A 23,167-nucleotide genomic window follows, 5' to 3' on the forward strand; every position below is an offset into this window, starting at 1 on the left:
CAAAAATCCTCAATATTAGCAAACTGAATTAAAAAATACAACAGGATGTGCTACATTATTATCACAACTAAATGGGATTTATTCCACAGATGCAAGGATGGTTCAATATCTGAAAATCAATGTGATGTGCCATATTAACAGAAGGAAGAATAAAATCCATATACTTATCTCAGTAGATGCTGAAAAAGCATTTGACAAAATTCAATATCCATTCATGATAAAAACTCTCAACAAAGTGGGTATAGGGGGAACATACCTCAACATAATAAAGGCCATATACAACATCATGTTTAGTAAAAAGCTAAAAGCTTTTCCTCTTAAGATCAGGAATGAGGATGTCCACTCTTGCCATGTTTATTCAACATAGTACTGGAAGTCCTAGCCAGAGCAATTAGGCAAGAAAAATAAAAGCCATCCAAATTAGAAAGGAAGAAGTAAAGCTGTCACTATTTTCAGATGACATATTATATATAGAAAACCCTAAAGACTCTATCAAGAAACTGTTAGAACTAATCAATGAATTTAGTAAAGTTGTAGGACACATAATCAATATACATCAATCTTTTGTATTTCTATATTCTAATAATAAACTAGCAGAAAGAGAAATCAAGAAAATCTCATTTAAAATTGCATCAAAAATAATACCTAGGAATAAATCTAACCAGGGGGGTGGAAGACATATGCTGAAAACTATGTGACACTGATGAAAGAAATTGACACACAAATAAATGGAAAGCTATTCCATGCTCATGAATAGAAAAATTAATATTGTCAAAATGACTATCCTGCCCAGAGCAATCTATAGATTTAATGCAATCCCTATCAAAATACCAATGGCATTTTTCACAGAACTAGAAAAATCCCAAAATTTGTATGAAACCACAAAAGACGCCGAAAAGCCAGGCAATCTTGAGAAAAGGGTAAAGCTAGGGGTTATGCTCCCTGATGTCAAGCTAAACTACAAAGCTACAGTGATTAAAACAGTATGGTACTGGCATGAGAATAGATCCATAGATCAGTGGAACAGAATAGAGAGCCTAGAAATAAACCCATGCTTATATGGCCAATTAGTATATTGACAAAGGAGCAAAAATACAGTCTCTTCAACAAATGGTGCTGGGAAAACTGGACAGCTACATGCAAAAGAAAGAAACTGGATCAGTCTTCCACCATATACAACAGTAGACCCAAAATGGATTAAAGCCTAAATGTAAGACCTGAAACCATAAAACTCCTGGAAGAAAACATAGGTAGTAAACTTTTGAACATCAATATGAGTAATTCATTTTTCTGGATACATCTCCCAGGCAAGGGAAACAAAAGAACAAAAAAATAAACAAGTGGGACTACATCAAACAGAAAAACTTCCACACATTAAACCATCAACAAAATGAAAAGGCAACCTACAGTATAGGAGAATATATTTGCAAATGATATATCTAATAAGGGGCTAATATCCAAAATATATAAACAACTCATACAACTCAACACCAGAACCCAATTAAAATATGGGTGGAGGACCTGAATAGATATTTTACCAAAGAAGACATATAGGTGGCCAACAGGCTCATGAAAAGATGGTCTGCGTCAGTATACATCAGGGAAATGCAAATCAAAAGCACAGTGAGACATCCGCACACCAGTCAGAATGGCCACAATCCAAAAGATAAGAAATAACAAGTGTTGGTGAGGATTTGGAGAAAAGAGAACACTCCTATTCTGTTGGTGGGAATGTAAATAGGTGGAGTCTCTGTAGAAAGCAGTATGGAGGTTGCTCAAAAAACTCAAAATAGAAATACTGTATGACCTAGTAATTACACTTCTGGGAATTTACCTGAAGAAAACAAAATCACTGATTTGAAGGATATATGCACTCCTACGTTTATTGCCACATTATTTACATTACCCAAGATAGGGAAGCAATCTAAGTGCCCATTGATAGGTGAATGATTAAAGAAAATGTGTGTGCACACACACACACACACAATGGAATATAATTCAGCCATAAAAAGACTGAAATCTTGCTATTTGCAACAACATGGATGGACCTAGAGGGTATTATTACACTAAGTGAAATAAGCCAGGCAGAGAAAGACAAATAGTATATGATTTTTAACTTACATGTGGAATTTTTTAAAAAATGAAGTGAAGTAAACACACAGACACAGAGGAAAGACTGGTGGTTGCCATGGGGAAGGGTGCTGTGGGGGTTGATTGAAATAAGTGAAGGAGATAAAGAGACACAAAATTCCCATATAAATTAGTCTTAGAGATGAAAGTATAACAGGGAATATAGTCAATAATATTGTAGTATCTCTGTATGTTGAGAGATGGTAACTACACTTATTGGGATGAACATTTAATGTAGATAACTGTCAAGTCACTAATTTGTACAACTGAAACCAATATTGTATATCAATTATGCTTCAATAAAAAGATAGCAGTTGGACTTTAGGATGGTTGTCGGTTATTTCTTATAACCCATAGAAGCCATTACAAATAGACATTAGGTTTTTCAGGAGAGCTAAAGAATTTGCTTTTTAAAACCCATATGGAGATGACTAGTAGTGGGGTAGTTCTTTATGAATTCAACTAAGGTTTATAATGTTGCTTCTTTATTAAAACTCCCTAGAAGCTGGCCATGGGCACACCAGTCTTCTGACCTGACGCAGCTGTGACAATGGAACTGCCTCATTGTCTGGGGTGCAGCAGAAAGTGTGGGGCTCTTGAGTCTGTGGCAACAGCAGAGAGAGTTGTGAGAACACAAAGAGGGCTCTGAGAGGCAGTTGGGGCCACCATTTCTTAAACTGAGTGAAAAACCAGGCTCAGCTTGTATTGCCTGTTTGTGAATCATCTAGGGGGGTGCCTTCTATTCCATTTTGGTTTACCACATGGCCTCACACGGAAAGGAGTCAACTCTGCATAAATTGGCTGTGGGACCACTTGGTGGTGACCCTGCAAATTTAAACCTCTCAAAAAGGCAGGGAGGAAGAAAAGTACAAAGGAAAAAATGTTGGAAAAAACGAAGATGCTGGGGGAAGGCCCTTGTCTTGGAGAGATGAGGACTGGAAGGTTGCTGAGAGGGAGGAGGACTTCGTTTTCCAAAAAGAGCAGGGTGATTCAGGGCCAGGAACTGTGGCTCTGAGACTTGCTATGGAAAGTGGGCAAAGCCTCCACCTGGAGGGAGGGCTGCCAGCATGGCACCCCCAGTGTCGTGGCAAGGAGGAGAAACCAGAGAACAGTCTAATTTATGCAGTTTACAGTTTAGTCTCAAAGCTGCAAATGAGTTGGTGTGAAATGTTGATATATTCTTTCTTTTGATAATCTCAATACTTCTAAGTATATCAAATTCCTGGAATTTGAGGTTCTGAATAATTACCAAAGGAGACTTATAATACCTCTTGCTGGTGAATCTTACAGCCACCTGGTTCATGGCATGGAGAGGCTGAGAGAGCATCTTGGAATCACTTTTCCTTGGCCTTGGAAAAGTTTCAAGCAGATACTGATTTTCACTTACTAAAAAAAAAATTCATGCTAGCAAAGTACCCATAAAATTTATTATGTTAATTTTTACATGTATAGTTCAGCATTCAGTAAATTCACAATATTATGTAACCATCACTACTATTTCTAGAATTTTATCCAGAATAGAAACTATCAGTTAAAAAAAGCCCTCCCACTCCCCCTCTTCCTAGCTCTAGTAACCGCTATTCTACCTTCTGTCTATTGTAGGTTCTTCATATATCAGTGTAATCATACTATATCCTTTTGTAACTGGCTTATTCACTTAGCACGTTTTCAAGGTTCATCCATGTTGTGGCATGTACCAGAATTGCCTGCCTTTTTAAGGCTGAATATTCTGTTGTATATATACACATTTTGTTTACCTCATTAATCTATTGATGGACACTTAGGTTGCTTCTACGTTTTGCCTATTGTGAATAATGCTGCTATGAACATAAGTATACAATATCTGAGTCCCTGCTCTCAGTTCTTTTGGTATATACACAGGAGTGAAATTGCTAATTCACGTGGTATTCTGTTTAACTTTTTGCGGAACTGCCAAACTGTTTTCCACAGTGGTTGTGCTATTTTACTTTCTTACGAGCATTGCTGAGGGTTTTAACTTCTCCACATTCTAGGTAACACTTGTTATTTTCCTTTTGTTTGTTGTTAGTAGTATCTTTTTATAATAGCCATCATAATGAGTGTGAAGTGGTATCTCATTGTGGTTTTGATTTGCATTTTCCTAATTACGTATATTTTTATGTGCTGATTGGCTTTTAGTGTATCTTCTCTGAAGAATGTCTTTAGAAGTCCTTGGCCCATTTTTGAATCAGGAGGTTTTTTGTTGTTGAGTTAAAGGAGTTTTTTATATACTGTGGGTAATTAAACCCTTATCAGAGACATGATTTGCAAATACTTTTCTTCCATTTTGTGGGTTGTCTTTCACTCTCTAGTGTCTTTTGGTAATAGTTTTTAATTTTTATGAAGTCCAGTTTATCTAATTTTTCCTTTGTTTCCTGTGCTTTTGGTGTCAAAGAAATCATTGCCAAATCCAATGGCATGAAGCTTTTCCTCTGTTTTCTTTTGAGTGTTTTATGCATTGTCTTCGATTCATCTTGAGTTACTTTTTGTATATTGTATTAGGTAAGGATTCCACTTTTCTTTTGTATGTAGATAGTCAGTTTTCACAACACCAGTTATTGAAAAGACTTTTCTTTATCCATCAAATGGTCCTGTTGCTCTTGTCAAAAATTGATTGACCATATATTTGAGGGTTTATTTCTGGGTTCTCTAGTCTGTTCCACTGACCTATATGTCTGTCTTTATGCCAGTACAACACTGTTTTGATTACTTTAGCTGTGTATTAAGTTTTAAAATCAGAAAAGTGTGAGTCCTGCAACTTGGTTCTTTTTCAGGATTGGTTTGGCTATTAAGGATTATTTTCAGGATTGAGATTCTGTATGAATTTTAGAATGGGCTTTCTATTTCTACAAAAATTGCCATTGAGATTTTGATAGGGATGAATTGTGGCTTGTTATGGGTGCCAGTGTCATGTTAACAATACTAGTCTCCCAATCCATGGGATGTCTTCCATTTATGTCTTTATAAATTTCTTTTGGCAATATTTTGTAGTTCTCCATGTACAAGTCTTTTGTCTCCTTGGTTAAATGTCCAAAGTACTTTATTCTTTTTAGCATTATTGTAAATGGAATTATCTTAGTTTCCTTTTTGGATTGTTCATTAATGTAGAGAAACACCTGGGTTTTGTATGTTGATTTTATATCTTGCGACTTTTGCCATGTTTGTTTATTGTTCTAGTAGTTAAAAAAAATCTTTACAGTTTTCTACATATACGATCATGTCATCTGAAAGCAGAGATAATTTTACTTTTTCCTTTTCAATTTAGATGACTTTTGTTTCTTCTGCTTGCTTAATTGCTGCTAAAACTCCCAATAATGTATTGAATAGAAATGACAAAAGCAGGCATCCTTGCCTTGTACCTAATGTGAGGGGAGAAGAGTCCAGTCTTTCAGCATTGAGTACGATGGTCACTTTGGGTTTTTCTTACATGGCCTTTCTCTGTTGAAGAAGTTGCCTTCTTTTCCTAGTTTGAGTGCTTATATGTGGAAAATTCTGTTTTTCTTTTCTATTTTTAAATGCCCCCTCCTCCAGCCCTAAGGCCACAGCTTTCACATGATGCAACAAATACATGCTGTTGAAACTCCCATGATTTCAACTTCAGAGTTTAGAAGTACCATAGTGATTAGTCTAAAGGGATTCACAGTGCCAGCCAGTCTGTGTTATAGTCAGTGCTCTTTGTAGCTGGACGTGTTGAACTTGGGAGGCCCCTGAGGACAGCATCAATACAAGTTAGCAAGTTTGGTTTTAGTGTTTAAGGCCTACTTCAGGAAATATGTAAGGTCAAGACAGTATACCCTTTCCTAGGAACCATCCTTGATGTGAAATAGCAAGTTACAATGTTAATTTGTTAAAATCTGTTAGGACAGAGTTGAAGAAAGAAGGGTCACTTAGGAGACTGGGAAAAGCTGATAAAAGAAAAATGAGAACTGAGTTGAGGGAAATAGGTAGCATGTATATTCCAGGTATTGGGATCAGGAAGCAAAGGCATATTTAAGAATGCACAGGGGGTGCAGTACAAGATGACAACACAGGAAAATACTGAGTTCACTTCTTGTGAGGGACACCCTGAATCTACAGCTATATATATTTCTTCAGAGGAACAGTTTCCTCTGAAGAAAACCCAAAAAATCCTACACATTGGGTAAGCAAGAAGGAAACCACATCCAAGCAGATAGGAGAGGCTGAGACATAATTATGCCATACACCCCATTCCCAGCATGGTGATCCACAATTGGGAGGGAACTCAAAACCCAGAGCTTCTCCCTGAGGAGCTAAGGGTTTGAACCCACATTGGCCACACCAACTTTTAAGACCTGTACCCAAGAGATGAGCCCCCAAAATGTCTATCTTGGATCACCAGCAGGGCTTGTGTCCACAGGACCCACAAAGCTGCAGCAAACAGAAAAACTGTTCTTAAAAAGGGCTCTCATATGGATTCACCTTAGGGCCCAGTGCAGAAGTAACTTTGAAAAATGCACAGACTTTATGTGAAAGAGACTCATTTTCCAATTACGTGTTGACGTGAGGGACAGGGCCTGCTGGGATATTCTCCCGGGATGGAGGCTGGAGGGCAGCATCTTTGCGTTCTCCCTCTACTGTGGTCCAGAATGCCAGTATCTCCTAGGGAGGAGCTTTTTCATATGTCAGGTTGTTGCCTGGCTTTGGAGACCAGGAGAGCTTATGTTCCTTGGTCTCATGGGATTGTGGCAATCAGAGAGACAGAAATAGCCAGATCACCACCCCCAGGACAGTGCACAGATGGAAGATGGCTTATTTGCTTGTCCTGGAGGAGCTTTGTCCAAAAGGGCAGGCTTCTGGTTTGCCACTCTCTGGGGGCCTGTGGAGGTACTCTCAGGGAACACAGGCTGGAGGACATGATCTTCATGCTCTTCCTTGCTACAATGAACCAATATCTCCCAGAGAGGAGCTTATACAGTCATCTGGAGCCTAGGTAATCTTTTGATTGTCACCCAGGAGACACGTCCAGGTTGCCTGGCTCTAGTGGCCAGCAGGGATTATGCTTGTGGTCCTGCAGGACCGTGTATATTTGCATACTTTAAAAGCTTCTGAAGATTTGGCTTTCTGTCAGCCTGAATCTAGGTGTGGACTAAGATCCTTGCCTTTGGCACACTGACAAGTCTTGATATACCCTTAGCTAATGGGAGCTATTAAAAATAAAATAGGGTGCTTGGACAATCACAAAGCTTAAGAGACAACCAAAAGCTAGGTCAGGGTTGAATGGTAAGTTTCATTTCTTACATGGGGAGGCCACTCCATCAACATGAGGAGAGGTGGCTCTTTCATCTAATGCACAGAAACCAACAGACTGTCAAGCAAAACGAAGAAACAAAGGAATGGGTCCAAACAAAAGAAGATAAAACCTCAGGAAAAAGAAAATGAAATGGCGATAAGTAATTTACCTATAGAGAGTGCAACATAATTGTCACAAAGGTGCTCACTGATACAGGGAGAATAATGGATGAACACAGTGAGAACTTCAACAAAGAGACAGAAAACATAAAAGAGTACTAAACAGAAGTCACAAAGTTGAAGAATACAGTCACTGAAATGAAAAAATACACTTGAGAGGTTCAAGAGCAGATCAGATGAAGCAGAAGAAAGGATCAGTGAATTCAAAGACAGGACAGTGGAACTCACCCAGTGAGAGAGAGGGAAAGAAAGAGAAATAAAAAGTGAAAATCGCTTAAGGGAGTAAAAGAACATCGAAGACACTAACATCCACATTATAGGGATCATAGAAGAAGACAGAGAAAGGGTCAGAAAATTTACTTGAAGAAGTAATGACTCAAAAATTTTCTAACTTGGGAAAGGAAACATATCCAGGGCCAGAAAGCCCAGAGACTTCCAAATAAGAAGAGCCCAGAGAGACCCATACCAAGACACATTATAATAAAAATGTTTAAAAAAAAGATAAGGAAACTTAAAAAGCAGCAAGAGAAAAACCACTTATTATGTACAAGGGAACCCCCATAAGACTGTTCAGCAGATTTTTCAACAGAAACTTTGCAGAAACAGTGAGCACTTTTGTGACCATTATTTTGCACTCTCTCTATAGGTAAATTACTTATCTCTAGGGAATAGCATTATATATTTAAAGTGCTGAGAGAAAAATCTTCCAGCCAAAAATACTCTACCCGGAAAAGTTATTTAGAACTGAAGGAAAGATAAAGAGCTTTCCAGGGAAACAAAAGCTAAAAGATTTTGGTTCATCACCACTAAACTGCCCTCCCAAAAAATGTTAAACATACTTCCTTCAGATGAAAAGAAAGGGTATTAATTAGTAACAAGAAAACATATGAAAGATAAATCTTACTGGGAAAGGTAAATATGTAGTAAAGGTAGTGGATTAATCACTTATAAAACAAGTATGAAGGTTAAAAGAAAAAAGTAGTAAAAATAACTATTACTCCAATTATTAGTTAAGGGATATGCAATACAAAAAGATATAAAACATTACCAAAACCAGGCAAAGACCCCACAGAAAAAGAAAATTATAGATCAATATCCCTGATGAACATAGATGCAAAAAATACTCAACAAAATATTAGCAAACCAAATTCAAAAACACATCAAGAGGATCATACACCATGACCAAGTGGGATTCATCTCAGGGATGCAAGGATGGTACAACATCCGAAAATCCATCAACATCATCCACCACATCAACAAAAAGAAGGACAAAAGCCATATGATCATCTCCATAGACGCTGAAAAAGCATTCGACAAAATTCAGCATCCATTCATGATAAAAACTCTCAACAAAATGGGTATAGAGGGCAAGTACCTAAACAAAATAAAGGTCATATATGACAAACCCACAACCAACATCATACTTAACAGCAAGAAGCTGAAAGTTTTTCCTCTAAGATAGGGAGCAAGACAGGGATGCCCACTCTCCCAACTGCTATTCAACATAGTACTGGAGGTCCTGGGCATGGCAATCAGACAAAACAAAGAAATACAAAGCATCCAGATTGGTAAAGAAGAAGTCAAACTGTCACTATTTGCAGATGACATGACATTGTACATAAAAAACCCTAAAGACTCCACTCCAAAACTACTAGAACTAATATCTGAATTCAGCAAAGTTGTAGGATACAAAATCAATAATATCTAAATAAGATATCTATTGCTTTCCTATACACTAACGATGAACTAGCAGAAAGAGAAACCAGGAGAACAATTCCATTCACAATTGCATCAAAAAGAATAAAATATCTAGGAATAAACCTAACCAAGGAAGTGAAAGACCTATACCCTGAAAACTACAAGACACTCTTAAGAGAAATGAAAGAGGACACTAACAAATGGAAACTCATCCCATGCTCTTGGCTAGGAAAAATCAATATTGTCAAAATGGCCATCCTGCCTAAAGCAATCTACATATTCAATGCAATCCCTATCAAAATCCCAACAGCATTCTTCAATGAACTGGAACAAATAGTTCTAAAATTCCTATTGAACCACCAAAGACCTCAAGGAGCCAAAGCAATCCTGAGAAGGAAGAATAAAGTTGGTGGGGGGATCTCGCTTCCCAACTTCCAGCTCTACTACAAAGCCACAGTAATCAAGACAATATGGTACCGGCACAAGGACAGACCCACAGACCAGTGGAACAGAATAGAGTCCAGATATTAACCAAAACATAAGTGGTCAATTAATATACGATAAAGGAGCCATGGATATACAATGGAAATGACAGTCTCTTCAACAGCTGGTGTCGGCAAAACTGGACAGCTACATGCAAGAGAATGAAACTGGATCACTGTCTAACCCCATACACAAAAGTAAATTCGAAGTGGATCAAAGACCTGAATGTAAGTCGTGAAACCATAAAACTCTTAGAAAAAAAACATAGGCAAAAATCTCTTGGACATAAACATGAGCGACCTCTTCATGAACAGATCTCCCCGGGCAAGGGAAACAAAAGCAAAAATGAACAAGTGGGACTATATCAAGCTGAAAAGCTTCTGTACAGCAAAGGACACCACCAGTAGAACAAAAAGACATCCTACAGTATGGGAGAATATATTCATAAATGACAGATCCAATAAAGGGTTGACATCCAAAATATATAAAGAGCTCATGCACCTCAACAAACAAAAAGCATATAAGCCAATTAAAAAATGGACAGAGGAGCTGAACGGACAGTTCTCCAAAGAAGAAATTCAGATGGCCAACAGACACATGAAAAGATGCTCCACATCACTAATCATCAGAGAAATGCAAATTAAAACCACAATGAGATATCACCTCACACCAGTTAGGATCGCCACCATCCAAAAGACAAACAACAACAAATGGAATATTATTCAGCCATAAGAAGAAAACAAATCCTACCATTTGCAACAACATGGATGGAGCTAGAGGGTATTATGATCAGTGAAATAAGCCAGGCAGAGAAAGACAAGTACCAAATGATTTCACTCATCTGTGGAGTATAAGACCAAAGCAAAAACTGAAGGAACAAAACAGCAGCAGACTCACAGAACCCAAGAATGGACTAACAGTTACCAAAGGGAAAGGGACTGGGGAGGATGGGTGGGAAGGGAGGGATAAGAGGGGGAAAAAAGAAAGGGGGCATTACTATTAGCAGACATAATGCATGGCGGGGGGGCACAGGGAGGGCTGTGCAACTCAGAAGACAAGTAGTAATTCTACAGCATCTTACTACGCTGATGGACAGTGACTGTAATGGGGTTTGTTTGGCGTGGGGGCTTGGTGATAGGGGGGGTCTAGTAAACATAATGTTGCTCATGTAATTGTAGATTAATGATACCAAAAAAAAATGTAAAATGTGACATCAAGTACAAAAGAATGGGATGGGAGTGAGTAAAAATAAAGAACTTTAAAATGTGTTCAAACTTAAATTGTTGTCAACTTAAAAGATCATTATAAGTTGTTATAAGTTGTAAGCCTCATGATAACCACAAAGCAAAAATCTATGATAGGTCATAAAAAGGAATCTAAGCATACCACTAAACAAAGTTATCAAATTCACAACAGAGTAAGAGAAGAAAGGAACAGAGAACTACAAAACAGCCAGAAAACAATGAACAAAATGGCAGTAACTACATACCTATCAATAATTACTTTAAGTGTAAATGGACTTAATCAAAGGACACAGAGTGGCTGAGTGGATAAAAAACAAGACCCATCTATAGGCTGCCTACAACAGATCACTTCAGATGTAAGGATACACACAGACTGAAGGTGAAGAGAAGGAAAAAGATATTCCATGCAAATGGAAGCCAAAAGAAAGGTGGGTAGCTATAATATTATCACACAAAACAGACTTAAAGATTGTAATGAGAGACAAAGAAGGGCATTACATAATAAGGAGGTCAGTCCAACAACATGATATACTATATGTAAATAAGCACCCAATACAGTGACATCTACATGTGTAAGGCAAATATCAGCAGATCTAAAGGGAGAAATAGACAGTAATACAATAGTAGTAGGAGACTGTAATACCCCCACTTTCATCAATGGTTAGATCATCCAGACAGAAAATCAATAAGGAAATATCAGCCTTCAACAATATATTAGGCCAGATGGACTTAACATATATACAGAATATTCCATTCAAAAGCAACAGAATATGCATTCTTCTGAAGTACACATGGAATATTTTTCAGGACAGAGATATATTAGATCAAAAAACATGTCTTAATAAATATATCTAATCATATCAAGCCTCTTTTTTTAGTTTTTAATTTTGGTGTCATTAATGTACAATTACATGAGCAACATTATTGTTACTAGACTCCCCCCCCATTATCAAGTCCCCACCACGTACCTACCCCATTACAGTCGCTGTCCATCAGTTTAGTAAGATGCTATAGAATCACTACTTGTCTTCTCTGTGTTGTACTCCCTTCCCCGTGCCCCCCCAACATTATGTATGCTAATCATAATGCCCCTTCCCCGCCTTATCCCTCCCTTCCCACCCATCCTCCCCAGTCCCTTTCCCTTTGGTACCTGTTAGTCCATTCTTGGGTTCTGTGAGTCTGCTGCTGTTTTGTTCCTTCAGTTTTTGCTTTGGTCTTATACTCCACAGATGAGTGAAATCATTTGATACTTGTCTTTTTCTGCCTGGCTTATTTCAGTGAGCATAATACCCTCTACCTCTATCCATGTTGTTGCAAATGGTAGGATTTGTTTTCTTCTTATGGCTGAATAATATTCCATTGTGTATATGTACCACATCTTCTTTATCCATTCACCTACTGATGGACACTTAGGTTGCTTCCATTTCTTGGCTATTGTAAATAGTGCTGCGATAAACATAGGGGTGCATATGTCTTTTTCAAAGTGGGCTGCTGCATTCTTAGGGTAAATTCCTAGGAGTGGAATTCCTGGGTCAAATGGTATTTCTATTTTGAGCTTTTTGAGGAACCTCCATACTGCTTTCCACAATGGTTGAACTAATTTACATTCCCACCAGCAGTGTAGGAGGGTTCCCCTTTCTCCACAGCCTCACCAACATTTGTTGTTGTTTGTCTTTTGGATGGTAGCCATCCTTACTGGTGTGAGGTGATACCTCATTGTGGTTTTAATTTGCATTTCTCTGATGATTGATGTGGAGCATCTTTTCATGTGCCTGTTGGCCATCTGAATTTCTTTTTTCGAGAAGTGTCTGTTCAGCTCTGCCCATTTTTTAATTGGCTTATATGCTTTTTGTTTATTGAGGTGCATGAGCTCTTTTATAGTTTTGATGTCAACCCTTTTTTGGATCTGTCATTTATGAATATATTCTCCCATACTGTAGCATGTCTTTTTGATCTATTGATGGTGTCCTTTGCTGTACAGAAGCTTTTCAGCTTGCATATCAAGCTTCTTTTGACTACAATGGTATGAAACTAGAAATCAACTACAAAAAGAAAACTGGAATATTCACAAATATGTGTAGATTAAACAACATGCCACTGAACCAATGGGTCAACGAAGAAATAAAAAAATACCTTGAGACAAATGAAAATGGAAATGCAACATACTGAAAGTTATGGTATACACAAAAGCAGTTCTAAGAGGGATGCCCGTAGCAGTGCCTTGAGAAACAAGAAAAATATCAAATAACCTAGCTTTACAGCTCAAGCAACGAGAAAAAGAAAAAAATGAACTCCAAAGATTAGGAGGAAGGAAATAAAGATCAGACTAGAAATAAATGAATAGAGCCTAAAAAGACAATGGTGAGTATTTGAAAAGATGAACGAAATTGGTAGGCCTTATTTACCAAAGAAAAAAGACAGGACTCAAACAAAATCAGGAACTTAAGAGGAGAAGTTACAACTGATATCATAGAGGTACAAAGGATAAGAGGCTACTGTGAAAAACTGTGTGCCAACAAACTGGATGAGCTACAAGAAACAGAAAAGTTCCTAGAAATGTATAACCTACCAAGACTAAATCATGAAGAAATAGAAAATATAAGCAGACCAGTAACTAGTAAGGAGATTGAATTGGTCCTCAAAAACATCCTAATGAACTAAAGTCCAGAAAAAGACAGCTTCACTGGTAAATTCTACCAAACATTCAAACAAGAATTAATACTGATCCTTGTCAAACTCTTCCAAAAAATAGAAGAGAAGGCAACACTTCCTAACTCATTTTACAAGGCCAGCATTACCCTGATATCAAAGACAGACAAGGAAACCACAAGAAAAGCAAAGTACAGGCCAGTGTCACTGATGAACATAGATGCAAAAATACTCAACAAAATATTAGCAAACTGAATTCAACAATACATTAAAAGGATCATACACCATGTCAAGTGGGATTAATTCCCAGGATGCAAGGATGATCCAACACCCATGAATCAATTGATATGATGCATTGCATTAACAAATGGATTAAAAAATCATATAATCATTACAAAAGATACAGAAAAAGCATTTGACAAAATTCAACATTCATTCATGATAAAAACTCTCAGCAAAATCAGTATAGAAGGAACATACCTCAACATAATATAGGCCATATATGACAAGCCCAGAGTTAATATCATACATAGTGGTGAAAAACTGAAAGCTTTTCCTCTAAGATAAGGGAGAAGAGGAGGATGTCCACTCTTGCCACTTCTCTTCAATATAGTATTCGAAGTCCTGGCCAGAGCAGTTAGGCAAAAAAATAAAAGGCATCCAAATTAGGAAGAAGTAAAACTGCCACTATTTGCAGATGACATAATTATACAGAAAACCCTAAAGACTCCACCAAGAAACTATTAGAATTAATGAATGCAGTAAAGTTGCAAGACACATAATCAATATACAAAAATCTGTTGCATTTCTATATACTAATAACTATCAGAAAGAGAAATCACAACAATCCCTTTTACCACTGCATCAAAAAACAAAAGATACCTAGGAATAAATTTAAATAAAGGTGAAAGGCCTGCATATTAAAAAGTGTAAGACATAAATGAAAGGAATTAAAGACACAAATGGAAAGATATCATGCTTAGAGATTGGAAGAATTAATATTAAAATGTCCATACAACCCGATGCAATGTATAGAGTCAGTGTGATCCCTATCAAACTTCTAATGGCATTTTTCAAAGAACTAGAACAAACAATCCTAAAATTTGTATGGAACTAAAGACCCTGAAGAGCCAAGCAATCTTGAGAAAGAACAAACAAAGCTGGAGGCTTCACACCTCCTGATTTAACACTATATTACAAATCTGTAGTAATCAAAAGACTATGGTACTGGCATAAATAGACATATAGATCAATACAATGGAATAGGGAGCCCAGAAATAAATCCATGCATATATGATCAGTTAGAGAAAGAAACCAAGAATATAAAATGGAGGAAAGGATAGTCTCTTCAATAAGTGGTGTTGGGAAAACTGGATGGCCACATGCAAAGGAATGAAGGTAGACCACTATGTTACACCATACACAAATTAATTCAAATGAATTGAATAGTTGAACTTGAACACTGGACCTGAATTCATAAAAGACCTAGAAGAAAACATGGTGGTAAACTCCTTGATATAGATCTTGGCAATGATATTTTGAACCTGCTTCCAAAAGCAAAGGTGACAAAAGAAAGCATAAACAAGTGGGACTACATCAACCAAAAAGCTTCAGCACAGCAAAGGAAGCCATCAAAAAAAATGAAAAGGCAACCTGCTAAATGGGAGAAAATATTTGCAAATCATATATTTGAAATGGGGCCAATATCCAAAATATATAAAAAACTCAGACACTCAATAGCAAAAACAAGTAACAAAAACAAAAAAAACCCCAATCTGATTAAAAAATGGGCAAGGGATTTGAAAAGACACTTCTCCAAAGATGACATACAGATGACCCAAAGACACATGAAAAACGCTAAACATCACTAGTTAACAGGGAAATGCAAAACCAAACCACAATGATATATTACCTCCCACCTGTTAGAATGGCTATTATCAAAAAGACAAGGAGATGGAGGAGAGGGCACTCCTGTGCACTGTTAGTGGAAATGTAAACTGGTACAGCCATTATGTAAAACAAGATGGAGCTTCTTCAAAAAGTTAAGAGTAAAGTTACCATGTGACCTAGCAATTCCTCCTGGTTATTTATCCAAATAAAATGAAAATTCCAACTCAAAGAGACATATGCAACTCCATGCTCATTGCAGCATTATTTACATTATCTACGATATGGAAACAACCTAGGTATCCATCAGTGGATGAATGGATAAAGAAAATGTGATATAACTGCCCCCACTGCCCAACACACACACATACACACAATATGGAACGTTATTTAGCCATAAAAAATAATGAAATCTTGCCATTTGTGACAACATGGATAAGAGCGCATTATATTAAGTAAAGTAAGTCGACAGAGAAAGACAAATACCATTTGATCTTATATGTGGAATCTAAAACAAAAAACAAGACAGGCTCATAGAACAGATTGGTGATGGCCAGATATAGGAGGTATGTAGTGGGCAAAATGCATGAAAGGGGTCAAAAGACAGAAACTTGCAGTGAGAAATAAGTCATGGAATGTACAGCCTGGTGACTAACTGTACTGCATATTTAAAAGTTGCTGAGTAAATCTTAAAAGTTCTCATCATAAGAAAAAAATGTTCTATGTATGGTACTGGATGTTAATAACATTGTGACCATTTTTCAATATATACAGATACTAAAGCATTATGTTGTACACCTGAAATGTGTTATATGTCAGTTATACTTCAATTTTAAAAAAAGGATGCATGGGCCCCTTGCTCCATTCTGGCCTGTGCAGTACCGGGTCCACAGCTCAGTCTGGCTAGCCTTGCCCCACTAACTTCTGAAGGGGCTTGCTCTTATGCTGTCTCATGGAAGCCAAGGCTGACCAGGATCTGAAAATTCTGAGTAGAGAAACAACATTCCTTTTCCTTAACATGGCTACTAGGTTTATGTTTGCTACCCAACTTTTCAAACTAATCATTACTACTTAGAAAGATGTGTGCGTGCATGCATGCGTGTGTGTGTGTGTAGTCTGTGATACAAGCAAAGAAACTGTTAACATCATCAGGATAATGTCTACTTCTAGGGAGAGGAAAGGGGCTTGTAACTGGGGAGAGGCATACAGGAAGCTCTGAACAGGTTCCTGTGCACAGGCCGCCCACTGCACAACTCTACAGGGTGCCATTCACATAAACGCTGTTGCCTTAAGTTTTGAAGAAAATCCATTTCTTTATCTGAGTAGTGGGTACATAGGCATTAATACTCTCTAAAAAGAATACTATATTCTCTACAGAACAATTCATACATTTTATATAGACTTCTGAATATGTTACTGACTATATCAGGATTTGGCAGACTTTTTCTATAAAGGGCTGATAGTAAATATTTTAGGTTTTAAAGCACATAACGTAATGTAAAGCTGTTGCAATGTAAAAGCAGCCACAAGCAATACAGTTGACCCTTGAACAAAACAGAGGTTGGGGCACCAACCCCCCATACAGTAAAAAATACACACATTACTTTTGACTTCCCAAAAACTTTACAACTAATAGCCTACTGTTGACCTTAGTTGATAAACAAAAAGCCTTAGTTGATAACACATATTTTGTATATTCTATATTTTATATAGAGTTGTATTCTTACAATAACATAAGCTAGAGAAAAGATAATGTTTTTTTTCAAATTGTTGCACATCTCCAAAAAATTTTCTGATATATTTATTGAAAAAAATATGCATGTAAGTGGGTCCTTTCAGTTCAGACCTGTGCTGTTCAAAGGTCAACTGTATATAAACGAATGGGCCTCTCTTCTGTTTTCCAACAAAATTTTGTATACAAAACCAGGTGACTGAATTTGCACTTTACCAATTACACAATTAAATCTTTCAAAGTGTAGCTGGGGTTTGTACAGGGGATTGAGAGACTGCAAGAAAGGAATCATAGGGAGATATAGTTAGAAGGTCAATAATGTGGCCTCCTGTAATCTGTTAATTTTTTTAATAAGTTATGACTATTGCAAATGTTTGATCTGTATTTGACTTTAAATGAACTTGGAGCTTTGTCTTCTGTAACATAAGATCGGGAAAAAATTGCTGTTCGAACCTTGATTTCATTAGAGATCCATTTTTATCTGAATCATCTATATTAGAAGACTAATTCTTACATTAATAGCAAACCCAACAACAGGAAGACCATCTGTTATTAATTGATCATTACATGATGTCAGGCATTTTACACACATTATTTTCTCTTCTTCACAACAGTTCTTCAAAGTAGGTAGGTATTGGATTTTGGTCAACATTTTATAACTGAGAAAAGCTAACTTTCCCAAGGCCATACAGCTAATTAAGCTGAGATCGGAGCTTGAGTTTGTCAGCTGCAAGTTCAGTCCTTTTTTCTCCTATCTACTACCTCTATAAAAGGCATCCTGTTTTAATGCTGCCAAAATAAATTTGGTTTTAGATTGTCTTCGCAGTTTTACTGACTTAGAAGAACTTGATGAGACAGAGTTATATATGTGCCACAAATGCAAAAAGAAACAAAAATCCACTAAAAAGTTTTGGATTCAAAAACTACCCAAGGTAAGTGTTGAATTTAAAAATATAATGCAATTTCAAAGGAAAAATGCTTGATAAGACAAATATTTTTAACATTTTGTATAGGATCTGAACTGTATTGGTCTCTAGGGTTTTCAGTAAAAGCTAAATAAATCCTTTTGAGAATGCATTATTAAATGTGCCCTAATGACACAATCCAACGTGTGTGTGTGGGAGGGGATTTCCACCACACCACCAAAAAGCAATTCTCTGACACTAGCTGGGTGTCCTAAATAATTCACCTCACTTCTGACACTGTGCACCCAGAGACAGTATCCTGTCCCACAGGCTAAGGGCTCAGTCCAAGACCATCCTCCACTCAGATGGTAATTGCACACCCAGGTTGTTACTTTACACTTCTGATTAACAAAGTACAGATTGGAGATTCCCATGTCTCCCCTCCTTGGACTTTGGACACCAGTCACAAGGCCAGGTTGTTACCTGTAATTCTGACCAATTGCCTATAAATCAAGAGGTTTCCATAACCCCATCCTTGATTTCCATTAATTTGTTAGAATGGCTCCCAGAACTCAGCAAACATGTTTGTGCACTGGGTTACTGATTTATTACAAAGGATATTAAAGGATACAAATCAACACCCAGATGAAAAGATGTATGGGGCAAGGTCCCAACAAAGGAACTGCTGTCTTCACGGAGTTCTGGGACCTGGCACAGTGGCACGTGGAGGCGTTCTGGTTTCTCAGCCTGGAAGCTCTCCAAACCCCATCCTTTGGGTTTTTATGGAGGCCCCATTACAGAGGCACAACTCCTTAAATCACTGGCACCACTTAGCTTGCAGTTCCTTTTGCCTCCCCAGAAGTCAGGGGTGGAACTGTAAATTCCAACTCTATAATCATTTGGTTGGTTCTCCAGGCAACCAGCCCCTATCCTTAGGTGAGAACCAAAAGTCACCTCATCAGCATAACAAAAGTCAGCTTTATTGCTCTCATCACATAGGCAATTCCAAGGGTTTTAGGAGATCTGTGCCAGATCTGTGCCAAAGACCAAACACATATTATAAATCACAATGTCATAACAAGATACGCATGGATAAACCATTATCAAGGATCGAAAGAAAAATGGAAAGGCCACCTAAATTATTATTTGAGAGAGATTTCTACCAAGTAGTTCATTTTGACTGAAAATAAATTTGGCGTTTCTTTATAATCTTCGTCCTTCTCTCTCATCCAGGTGCTATGCTTACATTTGAAAAGATTTCACTGGACAGCATATTTAAGAAACAAAGTTGATACATATGTAGAATTTCCACTGAGAGGCCTAGACATGAAATGCTACTTACTGGAGGTAAGGTGACCTTTGTTAGAGTGGTGAAAAGATGGCACTGCTGTAACATTCAGTCTGCGCAGAGAGGGTGGAGGTCACTGAGAGAGAAGACGCTTCCATCACTGATCACTGCTCCCGACTCAGTCCTGGAATGCCTTCTCCCTTGTTCTGTAGCCCGAGAACAGCGGCCCAGAGAACTGCCTGTACGATCTCGCTGCCGTAGTGGTGCACCACGGTTCAGGGTAAGTGTGTCAGCGGGCGTCTCACGGTTGGGAACAGCATAGTGAAGACCTGCAGTTTTGCACCTAAATTCTCTAAAAAATGGACTCAGATTAACATTGAAGTGAGTGAAGTAGAGCTTTCCTTCAGTCTTGCTGTGAAAGAATATTCCTGAGAGGATGTTGTGATGCAAGAAGAGAAGGCATATTAAAGCAAAATGGAGAATGTCCATTTGAGCCCACTATTCAGAACCGGTCTGTTTGTCCACAAAAAAAGTAGTCTTTATTCCAAAGTCATATATTTCCTTTGCCAGTTGATACTTAAATCAGGGAAAAAATGGAAAACTATTTGCAGTAAGTTCTTTCATGTCATCTTCTAAGATTCATTTTTCATTTTGTTGGATAACATTCTTGATTATATTTCTCCTGTAAGCTTGTATTAGGGATATATACCTTCTGATATTGGTCTGTTTGAGAATGGCTATTCTACCTTTGAACTTGGACAACCACTATCCATGTTGAAAATCCTTTTCCTTCAGAACTTTGTAGACATTGCTCCATTCCTTCACCAATTATAGTATTATAAATGCCAAGTCTGCTACAAGTCTGATTCTCATTTCTTTATAGGCAGGTTGTAGAACCCTCTATCTTTGGACTTACAAAATTACTTTGGATATATTCCTGCTTGGTACCTGATAGGGACACTCTTAGTCTGGTGTTTTCAATTCACAGACATGTTATTTGTTCTACCCCATCATCTGTTCTCTCCTCTGGAACCCTATTAAGTGTACCATAGTCCCCCCTTATCCACAGGGATGTATTCCAAGAATGCCAGGGGATGCCTGAAACCATGGATAGTAGTGAACCCTGCATATACTGTTTTATCCTACCCATACATACATATCTATGGTAAAGTTTAATTCATAAATTAGGCACAGTATGAGAGTAACAATAATAAAATAGACCAGTTTTTACAATATAGTAGAAGCTATTGAATGTGATCTCTCAAATAGCTTATTGCATTGTATTCACCCATCGTCTTATGATGACATGAGATAATAAAATGCCCCATGAGATGAAGCGTGGCGAATGACGTAGGCACTGTGACGTAGCATTAGGCTACCATAGACCTGATAACACATCAGAAGGAGAATCATCCTTCTGGACCACAGTTGACCCTGTGTAACTGAAACTACAGAAAACAAAAGTGCAGATGAGCGGGGACTACTGCATAGTAAACTTCCTAGATTTTGCACTTACTTTATTCTTTAATGATTACTATCTCTTTGGTTCTGAAAACTACAGTGGCCTGTTTTTTCACGTCACCAATTTGGGTTTCATCTGTATCCAAATTGAAGATTAGCTCCTTTCTGAAATTTTAGTATTGTGGAAATCACATTTTTCTGATAATTTCTTTTCATGACACCCTATTCTTATTTTATGGTTGTGGTATTTTCTTGAAACCATTCATACTGATTAGAATTTTTAAAGTTTCCTTTGTTTCCTGCATTTAATTCCTCAGTGGTTAACTGCTTTACTTGTTCTTCCTGGCACTTCTCTTTCATGCTTTTTCTCCCTTTAAGAGTTTGAGGATTTTTGGTTGTTTATTCAGAATAATAAATGAAGGATGGAACTAAGCATTACTGGTAAATGGTAAAGGTTTTCCTAGCAGTTATAAACATCTCTGTTCTACCTGCAGGCTTTTCTCCTGCCTGGGAGGGCTGACTGTGGGGCTCCACTGGTGAGTGGGTAGGTCATGCCGACAGAGAAAAAGCCCTTGATGGCCAAAGTAGTGGGGGGAGGCTCTTCCCTGAAGGCATATTACTTTTCAAGTTCTTAAGTTTAGGTTTTTCCTCTCTTACAGGAAATCTGGTCCTCAGTTTCCCATGTTTCCATAGGCCTTGACCTATGCTTGTTGAGAGTTCCTTAGCTGTTTGGATTCTCCACTAATCCGGTGCCTAATGAATACCACTTTATGTGTTCTGGAAAATTCTCAATTCCTGGTCGGTCGGTGGCACTCTTCCTTGTTTTCCACTGTCAGTGTATTCCTTGTCATTTCAGTGGGTTTTGAGAAAGATAAACATGTGAGCTTGGTCAATCATCTTAAACCACAAGTCTCTAGGATTTATTCTTTAATTATAGTACTTATTAAAATTTATTGTGTATTTAACAAATTACATGGCTGCAGAGACATTTTGTGATTTCTGTAGTCTTTTCCTTTGATCTTCTGAATCTTCCTTACAGGGTTGGTTCTGGACATTACACAGCATATGCAACTCACGAAGGTCGCTGGTTCCATTTCAATGACAGTACTGTAACACTGACTGATGAAGACACCGTTGTAAAGGCCAAGGCCTACATCCTTTTTTACGTGGAACGCCAGGCCAAAGCTGGATCGGATAAACTCTAATACCTCTTCTAAATCATTTGTCAACTATACCGGACAAACATTTCCAATTTTCCATAAATACTTGATCTAAGGTTTAATTTCATTATGCACTTTTCAATGTCCTGTTTTGGGTTTAGTTTTATTATGTCAATGGTAGTGACTTACTGAACATGGGCACCAACTAATTTTTTTTTTAGTTCTACCAGAAAACCTCAGCAGATATTTTGATTTGCTGCTTTAGTTGTAATAATTCAGTTTTTATATGTAGTTTGAAGAACTTAGTTCTGTTTGACTTTTTTATATTAATGTTTTCAGTTCCCACTTTGAGGCACATTTACATCAATGCTTTGTTCCTCTCACGTGCTGAAAGCAAGATGTGTTCCGGATTGTGAAGAGCAACATAACTGCCCGCTGCCTTTCACAGCTGTCACGGAGATCAGGCTGCCTCCAAATCACGGATCACGTGTGCACGTATCTGTGGCCCACAGCACTTCAGTGACTGCTCAGTAATCACCCTTTTTGATTGTAAAAGCTAACTGAGGGCACCGTTAAGTAGACCAGGTAATTGCTGCTCTTGGTGTCTCTCAAGGCTGCTGCCTATCAGCACTAAATAAATTTGTTGGTTCAGTTGTACCTATACTGCAAATTCATGAATTACACTGTCGTTTTTATTTGGGGGTATTTTTCATTTGAGTGTGTTTTCCCAGAGGAGTTAGGAGTACAGAAAAGTCCAAATAAGATAAAATACATTTAGCATTTTGAAAAATTCTGTGACTTGGCTCCATGGTATACATGTTACAGTTGGGGCTGGGATCGTCACCTCCAGGGTTGATTTCAACCATCACCTACACTTCAGGTAACACCGTGGGGTCTGTTTTTATAGAAGAAAGTTAGTCTTTGATACTCTGGGTTTTAACAGCTCTCATTGGCTTATCCTGGTAGCTGAGCAAGTTGAAAATATTCTCACTTTGAATAAGTAGAGTTGCTGTTCTTAAGTTGAGTTGTCTTTGTTTTAAAATTGTTTCCAGAAAAATTAGGTACAAGTGCTATTTAGATTT

At 37.7% G+C, this 23,167-nt stretch overlaps 1 protein-coding gene across 4 annotated transcripts in view; it reads left to right on the forward strand.

The window, feature by feature from the left end:
• USP3 (ubiquitin specific peptidase 3) overlaps positions 1-22,755 on the forward strand; it is a 92,042-nt gene extending 69,287 nt beyond the window's left edge. For all 4 annotated transcript variants that reach the window (XM_036903102.2, XM_036903103.2, XM_057488875.1 and 1 more), the window contains 4 exons: positions 18,085-18,203; positions 19,410-19,523; positions 19,677-19,744; positions 21,965-22,755. In XM_036903102.2, the coding sequence (XP_036758997.1) occupies positions 18,085-18,203; positions 19,410-19,523; positions 19,677-19,744; positions 21,965-22,130 (467 nt within the window). In that variant the 3' untranslated portion in view covers positions 22,131-22,755. The remainder of the gene's footprint in view (positions 1-18,084; positions 18,204-19,409; positions 19,524-19,676; positions 19,745-21,964) is intronic.
• Positions 22,756-23,167: the final 412 nt, after the last annotated feature.

The sequence above is a fragment of the Manis pentadactyla genome, chromosome 11 (genome assembly GCF_030020395.1).
Source record: "Manis pentadactyla isolate mManPen7 chromosome 11, mManPen7.hap1, whole genome shotgun sequence".
In the NCBI taxonomy this organism is placed as follows: domain Eukaryota; kingdom Metazoa; phylum Chordata; class Mammalia; order Pholidota; family Manidae; genus Manis; species Manis pentadactyla.